At 33.2% G+C, this 17,429-nt stretch overlaps 2 protein-coding genes across 2 annotated transcripts in view; both read left to right on the top strand.

Moving 5' to 3' along the window:
- LOC111626157 overlaps nucleotides 1-13,072 on the top strand; it is a 16,136-nt gene extending 3,064 nt beyond the window's left edge. The window contains exons 2-39 of the mRNA XM_023369456.1: nucleotides 372-557; nucleotides 632-942; nucleotides 1,018-1,213; nucleotides 1,336-1,508; nucleotides 1,801-2,476; nucleotides 2,565-2,744; nucleotides 2,840-3,060; nucleotides 3,254-3,401; nucleotides 3,554-3,645; nucleotides 3,708-4,419; nucleotides 4,548-4,732; nucleotides 4,796-4,982; nucleotides 5,043-5,211; nucleotides 5,275-5,462; nucleotides 5,529-5,798; nucleotides 5,883-6,034; nucleotides 6,114-6,288; nucleotides 6,357-6,397; nucleotides 6,467-6,595; nucleotides 6,660-6,782; nucleotides 6,862-6,970; nucleotides 7,053-7,126; nucleotides 7,189-7,319; nucleotides 7,415-7,538; nucleotides 7,638-7,814; nucleotides 7,986-8,205; nucleotides 8,268-8,506; nucleotides 8,573-8,797; nucleotides 8,873-8,974; nucleotides 9,046-9,161; nucleotides 9,240-9,405; nucleotides 9,472-9,750; nucleotides 9,821-9,947; nucleotides 10,016-10,335; nucleotides 10,411-10,531; nucleotides 10,782-11,035; nucleotides 11,104-11,275; nucleotides 11,358-13,072. Of these exons, the coding sequence (XP_023225224.1) occupies nucleotides 372-557; nucleotides 632-942; nucleotides 1,018-1,213; nucleotides 1,336-1,508; nucleotides 1,801-2,476; nucleotides 2,565-2,744; nucleotides 2,840-3,060; nucleotides 3,254-3,401; nucleotides 3,554-3,645; nucleotides 3,708-4,419; nucleotides 4,548-4,732; nucleotides 4,796-4,982; nucleotides 5,043-5,211; nucleotides 5,275-5,462; nucleotides 5,529-5,798; nucleotides 5,883-6,034; nucleotides 6,114-6,288; nucleotides 6,357-6,397; nucleotides 6,467-6,595; nucleotides 6,660-6,782; nucleotides 6,862-6,970; nucleotides 7,053-7,126; nucleotides 7,189-7,319; nucleotides 7,415-7,538; nucleotides 7,638-7,814; nucleotides 7,986-8,205; nucleotides 8,268-8,506; nucleotides 8,573-8,797; nucleotides 8,873-8,974; nucleotides 9,046-9,161; nucleotides 9,240-9,405; nucleotides 9,472-9,750; nucleotides 9,821-9,947; nucleotides 10,016-10,335; nucleotides 10,411-10,531; nucleotides 10,782-11,035; nucleotides 11,104-11,275; nucleotides 11,358-12,826 (8,939 nt within the window). The 3' untranslated portion in view covers nucleotides 12,827-13,072. The remainder of the gene's footprint in view (nucleotides 1-371; nucleotides 558-631; nucleotides 943-1,017; nucleotides 1,214-1,335; nucleotides 1,509-1,800; nucleotides 2,477-2,564; nucleotides 2,745-2,839; nucleotides 3,061-3,253; nucleotides 3,402-3,553; nucleotides 3,646-3,707; nucleotides 4,420-4,547; nucleotides 4,733-4,795; nucleotides 4,983-5,042; nucleotides 5,212-5,274; nucleotides 5,463-5,528; nucleotides 5,799-5,882; nucleotides 6,035-6,113; nucleotides 6,289-6,356; nucleotides 6,398-6,466; nucleotides 6,596-6,659; nucleotides 6,783-6,861; nucleotides 6,971-7,052; nucleotides 7,127-7,188; nucleotides 7,320-7,414; nucleotides 7,539-7,637; nucleotides 7,815-7,985; nucleotides 8,206-8,267; nucleotides 8,507-8,572; nucleotides 8,798-8,872; nucleotides 8,975-9,045; nucleotides 9,162-9,239; nucleotides 9,406-9,471; nucleotides 9,751-9,820; nucleotides 9,948-10,015; nucleotides 10,336-10,410; nucleotides 10,532-10,781; nucleotides 11,036-11,103; nucleotides 11,276-11,357) is intronic.
- Nucleotides 13,073-13,786: 714 nt separating this feature from the next.
- LOC111626173 (myophilin-like) lies at nucleotides 13,787-15,358 on the top strand. The gene is made up of 4 exons (XM_023369482.1): nucleotides 13,787-13,929; nucleotides 14,207-14,316; nucleotides 14,800-15,007; nucleotides 15,089-15,358. The coding sequence occupies exons 1-4, from the start codon at nucleotides 13,882-13,884 to the stop codon at nucleotides 15,260-15,262; spliced, it is 540 nt and encodes a 179-aa protein (XP_023225250.1). The 5' UTR covers nucleotides 13,787-13,881; the 3' UTR covers nucleotides 15,263-15,358.
- Nucleotides 15,359-17,429: the final 2,071 nt, after the last annotated feature.

Genomic DNA, 17,429 nt, shown 5'->3' with positions numbered 1-17,429 from the left:
TTATTAATTATTTTATTATTTAATTTCTAGAACAGTTTATTCTGGGATAATTTTAGAAATCGATCCGAATTAAGACATTAAAACAGGCCTAATTATGTCATTTTTTAAAGTGGATTTCTCTAATTTTATACTTTTTTAAGGCGATTTTTTTCTATACTTTAGAGAATTGCGTGTCGAATTCAATAAGATCAGAAATTTCTAGTTTTTTTTTTAATTTTTTTAGCGGAAATCTTTCGAGCGATGTCCTCTGTGATAATTTCCAAGCTTAAGGCACTTTAACATATAAATCGCTGTATTTTTTAAAGAAGAATTCTTTAAAATCTATTTAAAATAGTTTAAAATTATTCATATTTAATTAAAATTATTTACAGAATGTTTAAACGAAGGAGATTGTTTGAACGAAGCATCGTTGGATCTTTTCCATTCTTCACCCGGAGGATACGATCCCAATAAAAAACTTGATCCTTGGAATTGCAAAACAAGATGCGGAGATTTATGGCTTCCTTATACAGGAATTTTACAGGAAAAATATTGTTTATGCTCGAAAAATAAAGAAGGTATGATCAATTTTTAGATACATCTAATTAAAAATTTGTCCAGTTTAATTTCTATTTATTTATTTATTTATTAGTGGAATCGATGGAAACAATGGACGAAGAAGATTGTAAGAAATCTAATTTGGCAATTACCTATTATAAGTCGATTGTCATCGTTCCCATAACCGGTCTTACCATTAAAGCATCGGAAAAAAGAATTAAAAGTTCTTTACCAGTCGATTTTACTGTTAATATAGAAACTGGGGAGAATGTCGAGTATACTGTAACATTCGGTGATGGAAATTTTATGAGTTTTACAGACGATACGAGTACTTTCACCCATTACTTTTATCATCCTGGAATTTTTAAGGTTACGGTATCGGCAAAACCACGTGGTGCACCCGAGGTAACTCGACCCTTTCGTGTATAATTGCCTAATAACTTTCACTACATTCTATACTTATGCCCGTAATCGTTATAGACGTATCGTGTGGCAGCTAGTACCGTTGTGACAGTGATCTCTGATATATCGGAAAATGGAGTTACGTTTCTATGTCCTACCGTTGTCAAACCTAAAGAGATATTTGCGTGCAATCTGACGGTTACGACTGGTGTTAAGATGTCTTTAAAACAGGAATATGGAGATAAAACTAAACCCTTGGCATCCGGTTTGCCAGGTAAGTCTAGTCCCGATACTTGCCAGAAAGATAAGGCCAAATAATAGATATTTTTTCGTTATTTTATTTACGATTATTCGATGGAAAAAAAATATGAATAATTGCCTCTTATTCTTGTGCAGATACTAAGGCTCAGAAAATAGGAATCGATATACCTAGAAACGTAACACCGGATATGGTAATGAAGAAAAGTGATCAGAAATTAATTATAATACCCGATTCTCAGATATATTTGGCCGGTTTGGTCCATTCTTTACAATTATTCGGCACAGAAGAAGGTCCTATTTCACTTCTGGTAAGGAAAAATATAACGATAACCTTAATTAAAGATTTATGCGGTGATATTTTAAGTTTTAGTTTAATAAAAAAATTGATGGCAAATTCCTTATTTCTTGTCGTATTTGCATAAATTATAAGCCAAGTTTTCTTTGTGTGGTCTTGTTTAACTTGGGGAAATCAACAATTTACTTAAGGAAAAAATATTTTAAAAAGATGAATGAGGACGAATAAACCATTTTTCAATACGTTGGCAACCTATAATTTTCTTATAAATTGCTCCTTCAATGATATACCTGTATTTCTTTTAGGTGCTTAGAAGAAAATGCCAAAACAAAGAATGTTCATCAGCATATATCGAATGCCAAAAGGAAAATGTATATTGCCCACATCGACACACGTGTCTGTCACCCGTTAAAGATGCTTCTTGCCCTCAACTAAGATCGGTTTTCGAGTTCCCTTTTTCCATCGTTCATAAAATACCCATTAACATCAAAGCTGGACATAATTATCTTCCTATCGAGGGTGAATATAAAGTCGAAACTGGCGACATCTTAGGGGTTTATTTAAGAAGGGGTCAGGTTGCCTATCGTCGCACTTTAGGCAACGAACAAGACGATTTCGGAGGTTCGAAACTATCGAAATCGTCCGGAATTAAAGACACCAACGTTAAATCCACCGGATTAAAGTATTACTTACAAGCAGCCATCGGCGTGCCTCTACAGTTATCTTTACAACATCGTTACAGACAGACTAATGTTTTTGAATATTCTATCGAAGTTAATAACGAATTTACGTCTACTCCTATAACTAGAAAATGTACCGTTAACGTACAGAGACCAATTTTGGGTATTAAACTCACCGTCACACCACCAGATACCGCCACAGGACAAGTGGTCAAGTTTGAATTAGTCGTTAACGGAGGTACCAACGTCAACGTCGTCTGGGATTTCGGAGACGAAAAAATCAGAAAGGAATACGTCGACGGTGAGGATTTACGCCAAATTAACACGTAATTTTAAAGTAATAACCGTAATAAATACTAAAAAAATATATATTTTTTTTAAAAATGTAGACACGGCTACGAAAGGTAAACTCACCAAAGAGCACGTGTATCGAGAACCGGGGGTGTACAAAATTAAAGTTCGTGCCTTTAACTTGCACGGAGAATTTAACGATTCTCACAGACTTATCGCACAGAATCCCGTCTTACCTGTTTGGGAAATAAGTACAAATTCTCCTCAACTCTTACCCGGTAAATTTTTGTATTTTTCTATTCCGATTTGCGCGATTAATTGGTAAAATCCAATAAATAAACCACTAAAAATAGATTTTCCATGCTTTTCTCAGCCACGATATCCATAAATCTTAATTACCCGAAAACGGAGAAGCTACCCACCAATTCCAGCGCCATATTTAAATTCGGAGATAAAGCCACTTTAAAGTGGGATATACCGAAGGAAGGAGAAGGCATTTCCGAAGTCTTTCAACACGCCTACAAAAAACCAGGGATATATAAAGTATCTGTCAAGATATTTAATTTGGTCACTTCAAAAGTCTTGACCACCGAGGTATGTTTCTATTTCTTTAATACTTGCTGCATAATATTGTACAATTCTATTTGTTTCCATTGTTTTTTGGCTTAATAACATTACCCTGCACCTTTCTTTTGAGCATTTCTAACGTCATTTTCTACCACTCCCCCTCGTAGAAGCGATAGAAGAGGGCATTGTTTTCATTACTCTTGTAACACGTGTATTGTAGGTAGAGGTGGCAGACTACATCACGGGTCTATCGGTTAAAGCATTTCATATTCCACACGGTGGTAAAAGATTCCTGCCAGGTTTTGGTCTTAAACAAGATAAATTTCCAGTCGATCGTAATGTTACGTTATTCATGGGAGTTAAAACTGGTAATTATTCTTTTGTATATCTTTGAAACCTTGTAATTTTCTCGGCATGATCGAGTTCGTGTTATCGTGCTTCTATTACACGTGAACCTACCCGTTATAGTGTCTCCATCTAGCGTGAGAAATTATAAACTATTGTGATAATATTAATACAGGTGACGTTGAATTATATATTATCGAACTCTTGGAGGATGGGACTATCTTGAAAAACGATTCGGACAGCACTTTTACTTACGATTTCCAACAGGTTAGTCGATTAATTTCTTAGATTTATTTATTGAAATGTTATTAACACATTATTTTCTGTAGCCCGGACATTACAACCTGTCGATCTTCGCTTATAATCACGTGCACAAAAATGCCCCTCCTATTAAAATCCATTTGCACATGATGGAACCCGTCTTGGGTTTGGACATTACGGATCATTACAATCTGACAGACGAAGAGGAAGATAAATTCTTTGAGATAAACTTGGAACAATTGGGTACAGACACCTGCCTGGTTATCGACTACGGTGACGGGAGCATCTTACACGCTTTCGGAGCCCCCGTTACTTGTTTTATTAATTATACTCGTAACGATATTTTATGGGAAGAAGAGAAATTAAGTACACCCCACTTCGTCAAGCATCACTATCGTACCAGGGGCGAATATTACGTATTGTTGAAAGCATTCAACGACGTTTCGGAGACTAATGCCACGTTGGTGTTTACTATAGTGGATTTGTCTTGCAAACCTCCAATTTTGGATATCCGTAATAGGGCCAGTAAAGCTAATCTGGCACTGGAAAATTATCGTTCGATCCCCGTCGTTCTGTACTCGTATACGACTGTCAGGTGCAACGTTACGACAGAGGCGTTCAGAATGTGGAGGGTGTGGAGAGTCAACGAAACAACCGGAATGGAGATAGAACAAATAGACATTTCTATGCTGGATTCGTGTAGAAAGTCCATGCTCTTTATCAAGCCCTTCTTCCTAGAATCTGGATATTATAGATTCGTTTTTCAGGTTAATATGACAGGTAAGATGCACGCTTATATTATAGTTGTTAGTAATTAGTTTACGTGATATTTCGTATAATAATACGTTAAAAATAAATTTTGACAACGTTTAATTAACGTCAATGAACGAAATAACTATGATCTTCAGGACCGAGTGACTATCCTATGATGCCATTTCGTCGATCCATAGACACGTACGTCAACGTTGTACCCTCTCCCGTAATAGTTCAAATGTCGGATGGGGCACAGACCAGGGTCACCAGAGGTTGGGGTCAGAAACTTCGCCTCGATCCAGGAACTTATTCCGTCGACCCAGATGACGTTGACAATAAGGTAGGGAGGTTTAATAACTGTCCGAAGGTATTTACAGTTAAAACTAACGACGAACTTTTATAGAATTTTACTATAACGTGGTACTGTAGAAGAGTACCACACGAGGTATTGAACCGAAGTATGGCAGACGAATTTAACATATCTAATCCCATATACGATCGAAATTCGTTGTATATCGTGCCACCGACCGACGATGGAAAACCGGGAATAGAAGAGGAAGATCAAGGGGGATGCTTCGGAAAAGGCCCGGGTAGGTTAAGATAATTACGTCTTTATAAATTAGTTGTATGCTATAAACATCCCATTTTAGGTAGAATTAACGTAACGGATAGTTACTTGGAATGGGACACCACAGTATTTCGTAAAACCAACATTACTTACGAGATTATAGTTAAAGTTGAGTTACCGGATAGAGATGCATCCTGGGGAGGAATACAAATAGTTCTCTTAGAACACGTACCACCAGCGATTGCCGTCAGGTATGAAGATTTTATGATACTCGCACCTTCTCGTATGCAATTACACCTAATTTTCTTCTGAAGATGCCAAACGGAAAAATTATGCTATCCACACGATCCAATCGGGCAGAAAATTAATCCCGTTCGAGTAGGATTAATAGGATTATGCACAGAAAACTGCGAAGGACAATTGACTTATCAATGGGAATTATACGGGGTGGAGGACGAAGGAAACGAAACGTATTTAGAAGATGCGGCTAGATTTTTAGTCGGTAAGTAGAATATTTAAGATCATTTTTACCGTAGAAAAAGGAATAAAATTTTTTGATTATTTTTAGGCGCCAACGAACAGAAAATGGCTCTATCCGAAGAATTTTTTAAAGAATATTACCCGGCTTTTGGAGATTTCATAGCAAAGTTAGCCGTAGAGAACGAAGCTAACCAGAAAGGAGAATCTGATTTGTTTCTACATATCAATAAACCACCCGAAAACGGAAATTGTACCTTATATCCAGAAGAAGGCAAAGCACTTTTGGATACATTTACTGCTATATGTTTGGGCTGGATCGATCCAGAAGGCTCGGAAGTAGATTATTACGCCTACTGGAGTAAGTTTATTGATAATTTACCGTGTTATGTACTGTATATATATATCCCCAAATTTATATAATTTCCACCAAATAATCTTTCAGCCATGGATCTTCAATCTGGAGTGGTTTTCTATTTAAGCTACGGTCCCGACGAAGCTGCGGAATTGGTGTTACCTTACGGAGCCTTTCAACTAGGTGTCGATATTAAAGATAAAGAAGGGGCCCTCACTAAACTTAACATAACCACACTCGCTGTACGTTCACCCATTGTGTTGTTACGAGAAATCGTAGTTATAATTCCGATATTTTATTAATTACGCACACTTTTTATAGTTGACACCACCGACAAAACAAGAATACGAGCAATTTATGGCGACTAAACAATTAGAATACGTAGAAGCATCGGGCGATCAAGCTAAAATGAATCAAGTTTCTCAAGCCGTGTCGTCTTTGATGAACATCCGATTGCCTAGCGATCAACCCGATAGTTCTGAGAACGAAATACCTGGTGAGAATTCTAAAAATTCTTTTAAAAGACAATTAAAACACCTATATCTAAGTTAATTTCTTATGTAGACGAGCCAGATGCCGACAAGGAACTGGAAGAAAAGACTCAGGTAAGTTTAAAATCTTCAAAAAAACACACTTGGTAATTACGAATGTAAACTTCTATCAATTTTAAACAGGCTCGACTTAAAATGGTACGATCTGTAGACTCTGTGATGAATATGGACACGTTAAGTGGGTTAGAACAGATAGGAAGTGCACTGACGGCCATAGCGGGTAACGGTGACGCCCTGGATAACGACGGAAAAGTAAGTTTAATTTATGGAAAATTTCAACGTTTGACGTGTCTATAACCGAGGAAGCTTTTTCTAGAATGCAATTATAAGATTGTTAAACAAGACGGTCGAATTGGCATCCGATCTGAAAGTGGAAGCTCCTCAACAACTGTTAGACTTCTGTATGTACGCTGTCGGGACTATGGGTGGAATTGTAGCAGTAAGTACTCCATATTTTCCTTTAAAATTTTAAAAAAAAAGTATCTTAAAATATACATAAAGCATGACTTTTCTATCAGAGAATGTCGCAGCAGTTAGTTGAAGGAGTGGTGATGCCGAGTGATCGTACCAAAGCATTGGATATAGAATACGACATACAAGCACCATTATACGGAGAGGAAGAAAAAGGTAACTTAATAACGTTTTATCTTTAAGAAATTCAGTAAATATCAATAATATAAATCTAAGAAATGTTAAATCAATTTTTTAGAAAGTTTATTTGATGGTAAAATACCATTCCAAGAAGCTCTAGCCAAAGTAATCATCGAGCAAGAAAGAGTGGCCGTAAGTATCGATAAAATATCTAATAATATTTAGAAAATACTTTAAAATAATTCCCTTTATAGGCTGAAGGGCAGATAAAGCAGATAGTCGATTTAACAATCCAATTGGTTCTGACGATATTAAGAAATATAGTCGTTGGCGAAGAACCATTAGAATTTATCGCTCCTAGTGGATTAGGATTGACAATATCTATGTAAATATTTAATGAACTTTCTATGTAACTATGCCATAAATTATTTTGCATGTATTTAAGATAAGATATTAAAAATATTTTACTATTTTTAATAGGTTTAAGGGCGGAACTCTATCAAATATGTCCATTCAACACGGAGATGCTACTTATATATTCCCTGAAGTTTGTGATATTTTGAGCCAATACGAATGTTCGGGAAACGAAACACTAGGTGTTATGGCACGTATTACACAATTTATCTTCTTATTTCCGAGCTTAAATTGTATGAAAATAAAGACAAAAAAGTATTATTACTAATGAATAATTTTTATACTTTAGGCTGTTTCTTGGCCGGCCATTCTTCAATCGTTCGGTGATAGTGTCGATTTATTATCCAAAGATACTCAAACCCTGCAATTACTGATGCTAGACGAAACTTTACACCTCATGTCCATCAAAAATACTACAGGATTGTTCGGAATAATCATTCCTAGAAAATCTGGAAAAGATGATAGCGTAAGTTCTAGAGCTTCTCTCAACTGGGAGGTCACGACCTTCGGAGAGGTCGAGAACCGATTTCTCGGTCTTTCCCGGAGATTAACACGAGAAACAAGTCGAGAAACAATATTTACAGTTATAAAACGTATAATTTTATATATATTTTCCCTCTCTTTTTTCATTCTTTAGCCCCTACCAGAGCCTACGTACGTGTTACCAACGATGAAATGGTACGAGCAGATGGTATATCATCAGTTTTTTGTAGAGAAGGCTGATTCTGCAGTCAATATCGAAATTCATCCAACAGAACCGGACTCGTCACTTACGGTATTCATTAAACACCGAGAAAAACCACTTTTAAATTATTACGACTTGATGATACCATTGGAAACTGTGAGAAACGTCAATGGTAAGATGGTGAAAGTAGTGAAATTTGTTAAGAAATATATTTAAAAATAAATCGAATTTCAGGTACTTACGATATATTTCTACCGAACGACGTTATTCAAAATAAGACAGGGTTCTTTTACGTTGGGGTCGTTGAAGGAAATGATAGTCTTTCTGAAGAGATGCTCTTCGACAGCGAACACAACTTCACCAAAGGAGAAGTATCACATACATTTTCAACTAATTACACGTTGAGAATATATACTTCAGGATGTTATTTCTTTAATCCTGATACTAAAATTTGGTCAGGAGAAGGATGCTTTGTAAGTTAAAGATCTTCTCGCTGAATTTTTAAGTCAAGAAATGATGTAAACAATTGATCTTTTCAGGTAGAAAACTCTAACAAAGCCATGACTTACTGCAAATGTAATCACTTAACTTCATTCGGAGGTGGATTTTTTGTAACCCCCAACACGGTCGATTTTGCTTACGTTTTTGCAAATGCAGGATTTGCTGATAACGTTACTATATACATGACAATCATTGTTACTTTATTACTTTATATTATTCTACTTATATGGGCAAGGCGTCAAGATAAGAAGGATACAGAAAAAGTTATAATATTACTTTTAATTTTTATTGCTTGTTAAGTTCGATATTATGCTTAACCGAATCTATATAATTTATAGTTAGGAGCGACTCCTTTACCGGATAACGATCCTCAAGATAGGTATTTGTACGAGATGACCGTTTTCACGGGTGATAAAGATGCTGCTGCTACGGATTCTCAGGTAGAGTTTGATGGAATTTACTAGCAATATCTACCCCCCTCTATTCTGTTTTACCACTTTATAAATTACAGGTTCATTTTATCCTTTCTGGGGAAGATGACGAAACCTCTGTTCGAACTTTTGGTGATTCTAAGAGAAAGATATTTCGCAGAGGTGCTATGGATACTTTCGTAATGAGTGTGGCAAGGTTCGTCTTAATATTCTCTTTCTGTTATCTAAATTTCTGCATTTTTCATCGGTTTTATACATTATTTTAAACGTTTAGACCCTTAGGAAAGTTAAATTACATTAGAATTTGGCACGATAATAAAGGAAAAGGCAAATTTAGATCGTGGTTCTTAAGCTTTATAGTAGTGAGAGACGTTCAGACTGGTGCTAAATTTGAATTTGTAGTTAATAAATGGCTAGCGGTGGAAAAAGATGATGGTTTGGTAAGAAAATACGCAAATTAAATAATAAAAAAAGATTCATTATTAAATTCAATATTTTATTTGAAGATCGATAGATTGGTCCCAGTAGCTGGGAAAGGGGAAGCTACAGAATTTTCTCACCTTTTCAACGTAACTACTCAAAAAAATTTATCGGATGGGCACTTGTGGTTCTCGATATTTCTTCGTCCACCCAGAAGTAGGTTTACGAGAGTTCAAAGAGTATCTTCTTGCATGGCAATGCTGTATCTATCCATGTTGGTTAATGCCATGTGGTATGGAAGAGTGCCCAGCAAACCTTCTGGTTCTGCCATCAATATAGGACCATTCTCGATGAGTCCCGAACAAGTAAAACCATTAATTCTCGCTTTCTAACTCAAAAATTCTACACTTTTTATGTAATAAAATGAATTTTTAGATAGGAGTCGGTGTTATGGCAAACCTCATCGTCTTTCCTCCTACATTTCTCATGATTACTTTATTCAGAAAATCCAGATTGCGTAAACTTCGACCTTCGAGAATCACAGAAGCTCTAAAAAAACAGAGTAAATATGATTGAAAATATTAATTTTAAGCATTTTTAACGAAAATATAAAAAAAATTATTTTTATAGATGAAAAATATAAGCCAGCAATATCATTAAAGAGGCCGGGTTCTGGAGAATCCACCATGAAATTGGTAGATGACGATGCTTCTATCAAAGAAGTACACGATTTTAGTAATAAGAGTGACAAGAAGAAGAAGAAAAAGAAGTTTCTGTTCCCTTGGTGGTGCAGATATGTTGCTTGGTTAATCTGTTTGGCTTCGATTTTTGTTTCTGTGTTCTTCCTGTGGGCATACGGGGTGCAATTCGGTGACGAAAAAACTAAAAAATGGGTGACTTCCCTCTTAATATCTTTCTTCACTTCCATACTTATCACTCAACCTATTAAGGTAATTTTACTTAAATTAACTCTTTCAAATGTTAAATTAAATATAATTATATAAAATTTATTTATATATTTTTAGGTATTTTTAGTTGCTATGATCCTCTCCAGCTTATTTAAGTCTGTGGATTCTGACGAAGATGATTCGGAACAGGATGAGGAAGCTCCGAATTTAGCTGACGACGAAGAATGGCTTCATACAGGTAACGTGGGATTTTTTTAAAGGAATTTTATACATTAATAGCATAAATTCAATACATAGAAGCGGAGAATCGTGTGCAGAAGCCAGAGAAAGAAGCCAAAACACGGGATAAAAGTTTCAATTAGGATACGAACCCGTGACTTTTACATACATCACGCTTAATCTAAGCTGTTTAGATGTATATTTTGAATATTCTTTATTCATTAATAGATTATTCTACTAATAAACTTGTATATATTTTAATTTTATAGATGCCATTATACCAATTAAGAAGAAAATATCGTACCAACCACCAAATTCTGCCAGAATCGAGAAAGCGCGAAGAGAAAGAGAAAAGGAATTAAAAATGGCCGCAATTATTAAAGAAATCTTTTCTTACGTATTTTTCCTGTGGATTCTTATAATACTTAGTTACGGAAATCGAGATCCCAATGCATTTTTCTTGAAAACAAACCTGGAAAATGCCTTTATCAAAAAGGGAGATCCAAATATTGATTTTACGGCTGTAATTATCTTCTTCTTTTTTTTGACAATTTATAATAAAAAAATTAAATTGATTGAATGAAATTCCAGATCGGGAGCACCGCATCTTTTTGGAAGTGGGCTAGGGAAGGTTTAATTCCCGAACTACTGGTTGGGAAGTGGTATAACGGCGATCAACCGTTCGGTCTAAGAGGATTCATTGACGATAGAGTGAACAGATTGATGGGTTACGGAGTTTTAAGGCAAGTTCGTATAAAACCAAGTAAGTAAATTTAATAATATTCAGTTTAAATGATTAAAAAATGTCTATAAATAGCGGGTATTTTCTTAAATATAAATTTTAGATTCTTGTAAAGTGGAAGAAATTATGAAGAACGTATCGAAAACGTGTCGCGGATACTCTAGGATGGTGGACGAAGATAAACGTAGTTATCAGAAAGGATGGAAGAAATTATCAGAGGACGACGGTGTCGTCGATGAATATCATTACAGATCCTCATCCGAATTAGACGGATTGCCATTTTTTGGTAAATTAGACGTGTACGGAGGAGGAGGATACGTTGTACCTCTTCGCGGTAGCAGAGAGCAGCTTAAAGAGGAATTATATCGTCTAGAAAAAGAAGATTGGACCGATGCGGGGACAAGAGCAGTCTTTGCAGAATTTTCTGTATACAATGCCCAAGTAAATTTATTCGGGGTGATCGAATTAGTAGCAGAATTTCAACCGGGCGGAGGGGTTGTACCGTTCCATAGAATAGATGCAATTCGTTTGATGCGTTACCATCAGGGTTTCGGGCTATTCGTCATGATTTGTGAACTGACCTACGTAATTTATACCATTTATTTTACCGTCAGGGAAGCCAAAAAGATTCGCAAAGATCGTAAAGAGTACTTTCAAAGTTATTGGAACTTGATGGAGGTTGCTGTCGTATCTCTTTCATACGCTTCTATAATAATATACATTTATAGAATGATCGTAACTAAAAGGATTTTGAAAGTTTTCGAAAAAACCGAAGGTAACGGTTACGTTAAACTTCAATTTGTAGCTTCGGTTGATGAAGTATTCGGTTATTTAATGGCATTCCTTATTTTTATCTCCATCTTAAAATTTATTAAGCTTTTACGTTTCAATAAACGTATGGGTGTGCTTTACAGCACTCTACAGCAATGTTCTAAGGACCTTAAATCATTTTTTATAGTTTTCGGTGTGATTTACTTCGCTTTCGTTCAGATGTTTTACATTGTTTTCGGTGTTACGTTGCAGGGATTTAAAGATTTTATAACGTCCACCGAAACGGCATTTTCTATAATGAGAGGAGTGTTCGATTTCGAAGAAATATGCTTAGCATCGCCACTACTGGGACCGATTATGTTCTTTGTCTACGCTCTGGTGACCAGTGTCATCCTCCTTAATATATTCGTCACCCTCATCATAAGCGCATTCCAAAGCGTGAAAGAAGACATCCAAAAACAAAATAACGAATACGAAATCGTATCCTTTATGTTTAAGAAGTTTAAAGGTATGTTTGGCTTCGGCGATAACGATCCCGACGACGATACACCCGACGATGCTAATCAGGTCAATACTTTGGGAGACAAAATTCACGAATTCCCTGGTAAAGTCGATAAATTGTTACATTATATGAATAACTTTTATTTCGATGGTCAATTGGACGTGACTAGTAAGAAGGTTTTACATAAGATTTGTAACAAGGGCTCGGAGATTAAGACTGCCACCGCTAAGAAATTCAACAAGAACAATTACGATAGCCCGAATTTTCTCGATTGGCAAGAAATTGATGATGAATTATAAATTATTTACTCGTTTATTATCGTCCCTTTTAAATTTCAATAGTTTTTATGCCTAGAAATTTATAAATGTCACCGAATTTTCTTCTCTAGTCGCCGTAGAGTGAAGAGAAAAATCAAATTTATGTTGTTATAATTACTAAAAAACGTAGTAATTAATGCTTAAGAGTGGAGTAAAATGTAATAAATTCGTCTCCAAATTTATTATAATTAATTTATTCATCCATTTTAATCTGTTACTATTTACATAATAGAGAGAATTAATATAAAATTGATGTTAATAAATAAAAAAATTATATTTAAGCGTTAAAAAAATGTATTTTTAAATAAATTGTGCATAAATATAAAGTAAAAAGTGTTTAATTTTTTAATCCTTGGTTAAAATTGTAATAAAACACAGGAAGAATGAGGATTTTTTTTCTTAAAATATTATAAAAAATAAATAAATAAAAGACTGGTAAGAGATAAATTATCAGATGTAACGTTATCGATAAACACTTCTACTAGTTCAACATTGATTGACTACTACCAGGTTAGAAATAGAAGTTTGTTGACCTCTTCTGCATTACATTATTGCTATACGGAGCTGCAACCTTTAAAGGGGCATTTCGAGATAAACGTTCCTAATTAAGGTATCAAAATTCTTATCAAAATAAAAATATATATATATTTAAATTAGTCATATTAAACTGTAAACTAATTACATAAACAAATAAAAGCTTAATTGCACAACAGTTTGGCAAAGTGACTAAACTTAAGAATCTTGTATTCGGTTCAACAACCTTACTTATTTTTTAAAAATATTTATTCATTATTTATTTTAATATAATTAAAATAAAAAGTATTTTAGTAAATATTACAAGTTTTTTTATTACTTTACACAAACGTTTTCGATTCCATTTAAGAACTTTTAAGTTTTATGTTTACTGCTTCTATTTTTACAAAGACCAAAATTAGAGAATTATCAGCAGATGTCCATCACGTGACATTTCGACTCCTCTTACTGCAAAGTCAGCTAAGTGCGGTTGTTTACAAGTAGAATCGCATTTAGTAGACACAATGCCTAAGAAAGAAGAGCCGCAAGAAACCGAGTTACAACCTCATCAGGTAAGATCGATTCCTCCGGATGCGACACGATCTTTTATCTTCCATCATTTCTTAATTATTTTAAATAATAATTGAATTTTTAATATAAACTTTTTAAAATATATAATTAAATCTGCATAAAAATTAACGTAAACTTTCAACTTTTTTATCTTCGTCTTCCTGTAACTTCTCGCATCCTCCTGCATCCTCCCGCATCTTCCCGCATCTTCCTGCGTAATAACATTTATTTTTTTAAAAAAATAAAGAAATTATTAATTTAATTATTACTTTTTATTAGAGGGACGGAGTTAAAGAAGGTCAAATATTAGTCTGGATATGGAATTTATTAGAGGAAGCAGCGAATAAAGAATACGATCAGTTTCTTAGAGATGGAACCGTTCTTTGCAGGTAATCATTTTAAAAAAATAATAATAAATTCTGTTTTATAACTTTTCCAACCTGTTAAAATTGAATTTATTCCGTAGAATAGAGTATAAATTTTTCCATTGTGATTATTATAAGCGAAACACAGCCAAATAATCAACTTGGCAAAGTATAGAATTCTTTATTCCCCGTCGACTAAACAATACGAATCCTACTTTTGACAGTTGGTATTTTGTGCCAATTGTCGTTTAAAATAGAAAAAAAAGTTTCGAATAACAAGAAAAAACATTATTTTAATAGTAAAAAATAAATCTAATGGTTCTTAAAATAGCTAAAAACACGTTTTAAAGAGGCTTAAAATAGCGAAAAACAAGTTAAAAATAATAATAATAATAATAATAAAAGTTTAATGGTAAGAAATTGGTTAAAAGTAACACTTAAAATAGCCTTAAAAAAATAAAAAAATTTAAGTTTTAATTAGGAATATTTGAATATATTTACGAATAGGTTAATGAATGCCATCAAACCGAACTGCATCCCCGGCGAAATAACAGCGGGAGATAACATCAAGCACAAAAAGAAGAATATTGAGAAATTCTTGAAAGCTTGCAGCGATTATGGAGTATCAAAAGACACGCTCTTCGAACCGGACGATCTTCTTTTTATGAGGCATTTGCCTAAGGTTACGAGATGCCTTTTTGCTCTAGGAAAAGTCGTCAGTATCGCTACCAATTTATACACATTCTAATAATTATATTTGATAAATCAACACAAAAATAATAAATAAAATTTCTAGGCGGAAGAGGATCCGAATTTCGACGGTCATAAATTAGGCGACGAACCTTTCGAAGCCGTTAAGAAAACCGGGCGTAGAAGATCGGGTATGCCTTTCGGTGACGACATCAACGTGGCCCACGTCGACGTCAAGAATATTTTACATCGACTCCCGAGCGTCGATCAAAATCAATAGATATTTTCTTTCATTCGTTACGAAATTATATTTAAATATTCGTCAAAATATAATATTTAAAGAGAAAAATAAAGACACGTTCGATTTTAAATTTCATTTATTCTATATTTACTTTCAATTGAGTAATTTATGCAGAGAGATAGAACAGCATCCTCATCTTCGTCATCATCATCTCAATCTACGTAAGGAGATTTATATTATTCCGCTCGCTGTTTATGGCTTCAAAATATATTATTTAATCTGTTTTTAGTCATTTTAAACCAATAAAAACAGAGAATTAAAGAAAAAAAAAACTCCTTTACTTATCAGCCATCATCTTCATTTTTTTAAAATAATAATTTAAAAAAGATTATTTAAAAATGACAGAAACTGATATTTGTGGCCCTATATATTAAGAAAACATAGACTGGAGTGTCGAGTTTTTAGGGGTGGAAAATAACATCTACTGCCATCTGGTATTTAAAATATTAAAAAATTTTAAATTATTCCCCCATTTTTTTAATAAAATTTTTTAAAATAAAATACTATTACGAAATCATTAATATATATATATCACATTTTATACATAAAAATCAGTTAATATTTTATTAAATAGCTTTGTTTAGCCAGATATACTTAAACCCACAAAAGTAATCGAATAAGAGGATGAATAATTAAATATATAATTTTCAAAATGACGAATTTATTCTCGGTATTTTTATAGTAATTTCCTTCAAATACATTTTATTATTTTTTTCTTTTTTTTTAGTAAAAATTACAGAGCATGAAATAATTGAACCACGCCTAAACCCTTAACGAAACGTATTAATAAATTATTTAAGAGATTTAAAGATTCATTTTTAAAATTATAAATAATATTTTACTTAATTGTATTTAAAAATAAAGATAATTAATATGATAATTACTCTTTAAACTTTTTTTTTTAAATGTAATTAAATATAAAAAAAACACAACACAACCGCGAATTTTTATACACTTAATTAAGTTAATTAAGAAAGGTAATTTATATAAAAAAGAAAGAAAGAAACGAAGCTTAAAATAAAGAAAAATATTTTAAATTATAATAAACAATTGGACAAATTAAAGTAATAAATAATTTAACAAGATATTTAAGAACATTAATTACTCGTGCGTAAACATTTACTGATTCGATTCAACGTGGCAATAAATCACACGTCTCTAGAGATTCTTCCTTCCACGACGAAAGTAAATAAAATAAAATGAAGTTAAATTCTTAAAATAATCTTAAAATATTATAAAAAAAATTTAAGGTCTATTTTGTTTAAAATAGGTGAGTTTTTGGGGTGTTTTTTTTAAGATAAAATGCTATAAATTTTGTTATTTTTTTGGATAGGCCACTATCACAAATATCAAGTAAAGCACTCGACTCAACCACCTGCAGATATTTAATGACCACGGCTCTAGTTACGGGTTAAAGAGAAGGAAAAGTGAAGAAAGATTCCAAAAAATATTTGCTAAAAACCACCTGTTTATACTTTTTAATTCATATATTTAAATATAGAATTAATTCGAATTTCGATATTTAAATTTATTATATTTAATTTAAGATAATTTTTCAGCTCTTTTTAAGGCTTTAATTAATTAAGTGTTCCATTGTTTATAAGTTCTACCACTTCTCCGTAAAGTATAATAAATTTTAGACGTTTTAGAGTTTTTTTAAAGATTTTTAAACTAGTTTTAATACGTAAAAACACAAAAATGTATGAATAAAAAAAAACACAAATCGATACGTTTTTTTCTTTTTTTTTTACTCTTCGAAAGAAATTTCAAAATTTAAATTAAAAATATTTGAAATGAAACACGAAATTTCACACATAGATAACTTTATAATACGACAAAAAGGAGGGAAGAAGTATTCAAAAAAGACAAAGAATATTGTTTGAAGTATCTCGATACGTGTCTAAAGCGATAATGATCTGCCATTTTGCTTTATTTCTTTATTTAAATAATTGCATTCGGGTATATTTAGACACTCGAAACCTATTGTTTGCTTCCCTTTTCGGATGGTACAGGTAGAGTCGAACTCGTCTCCTTTATTACCAATAATATTATTTCGTTTGAAGTCTCTAAACAAAAAAAAAAAAAAAAAAAAAGGAGAAGACGTAACGCAGAAAGGAGCCCACAAGAATTATTTATGCAAATTTCT

Source organism: Centruroides sculpturatus, unplaced genomic scaffold (genome assembly GCF_000671375.1).
Source record: "Centruroides sculpturatus isolate CEXI.00-Female unplaced genomic scaffold, Cexi_2.0 scaffold472, whole genome shotgun sequence".
NCBI classification, from domain to species: Eukaryota; Metazoa; Arthropoda; class Arachnida; order Scorpiones; family Buthidae; genus Centruroides; species Centruroides sculpturatus.
The sequence above is the reverse complement of the archived record's forward strand: the minus strand, read 5'-3'. Positions and strand labels throughout refer to the sequence as shown.

Bases quoted from the DNA above. Each gene is read 5' to 3' on its own strand.
- LOC111626173 (XM_023369482.1), top strand. From the start codon at position 13,882: ATGCCTAAGAAAGAAGAGCCGCAAGAAACCGAGTTACAACCTCATCAG. The intron at 13,930-14,206 runs GTAAGATCGATT...ACTTTTTATTAG, and splicing joins CCGAGTTACAACCTCATCAG to AGGGACGGAGTTAAAGAAGG. The intron at 15,008-15,088 runs GTCAGTATCGCT...TAAAATTTCTAG, and splicing joins TTTTTGCTCTAGGAAAAGTC to GCGGAAGAGGATCCGAATTT.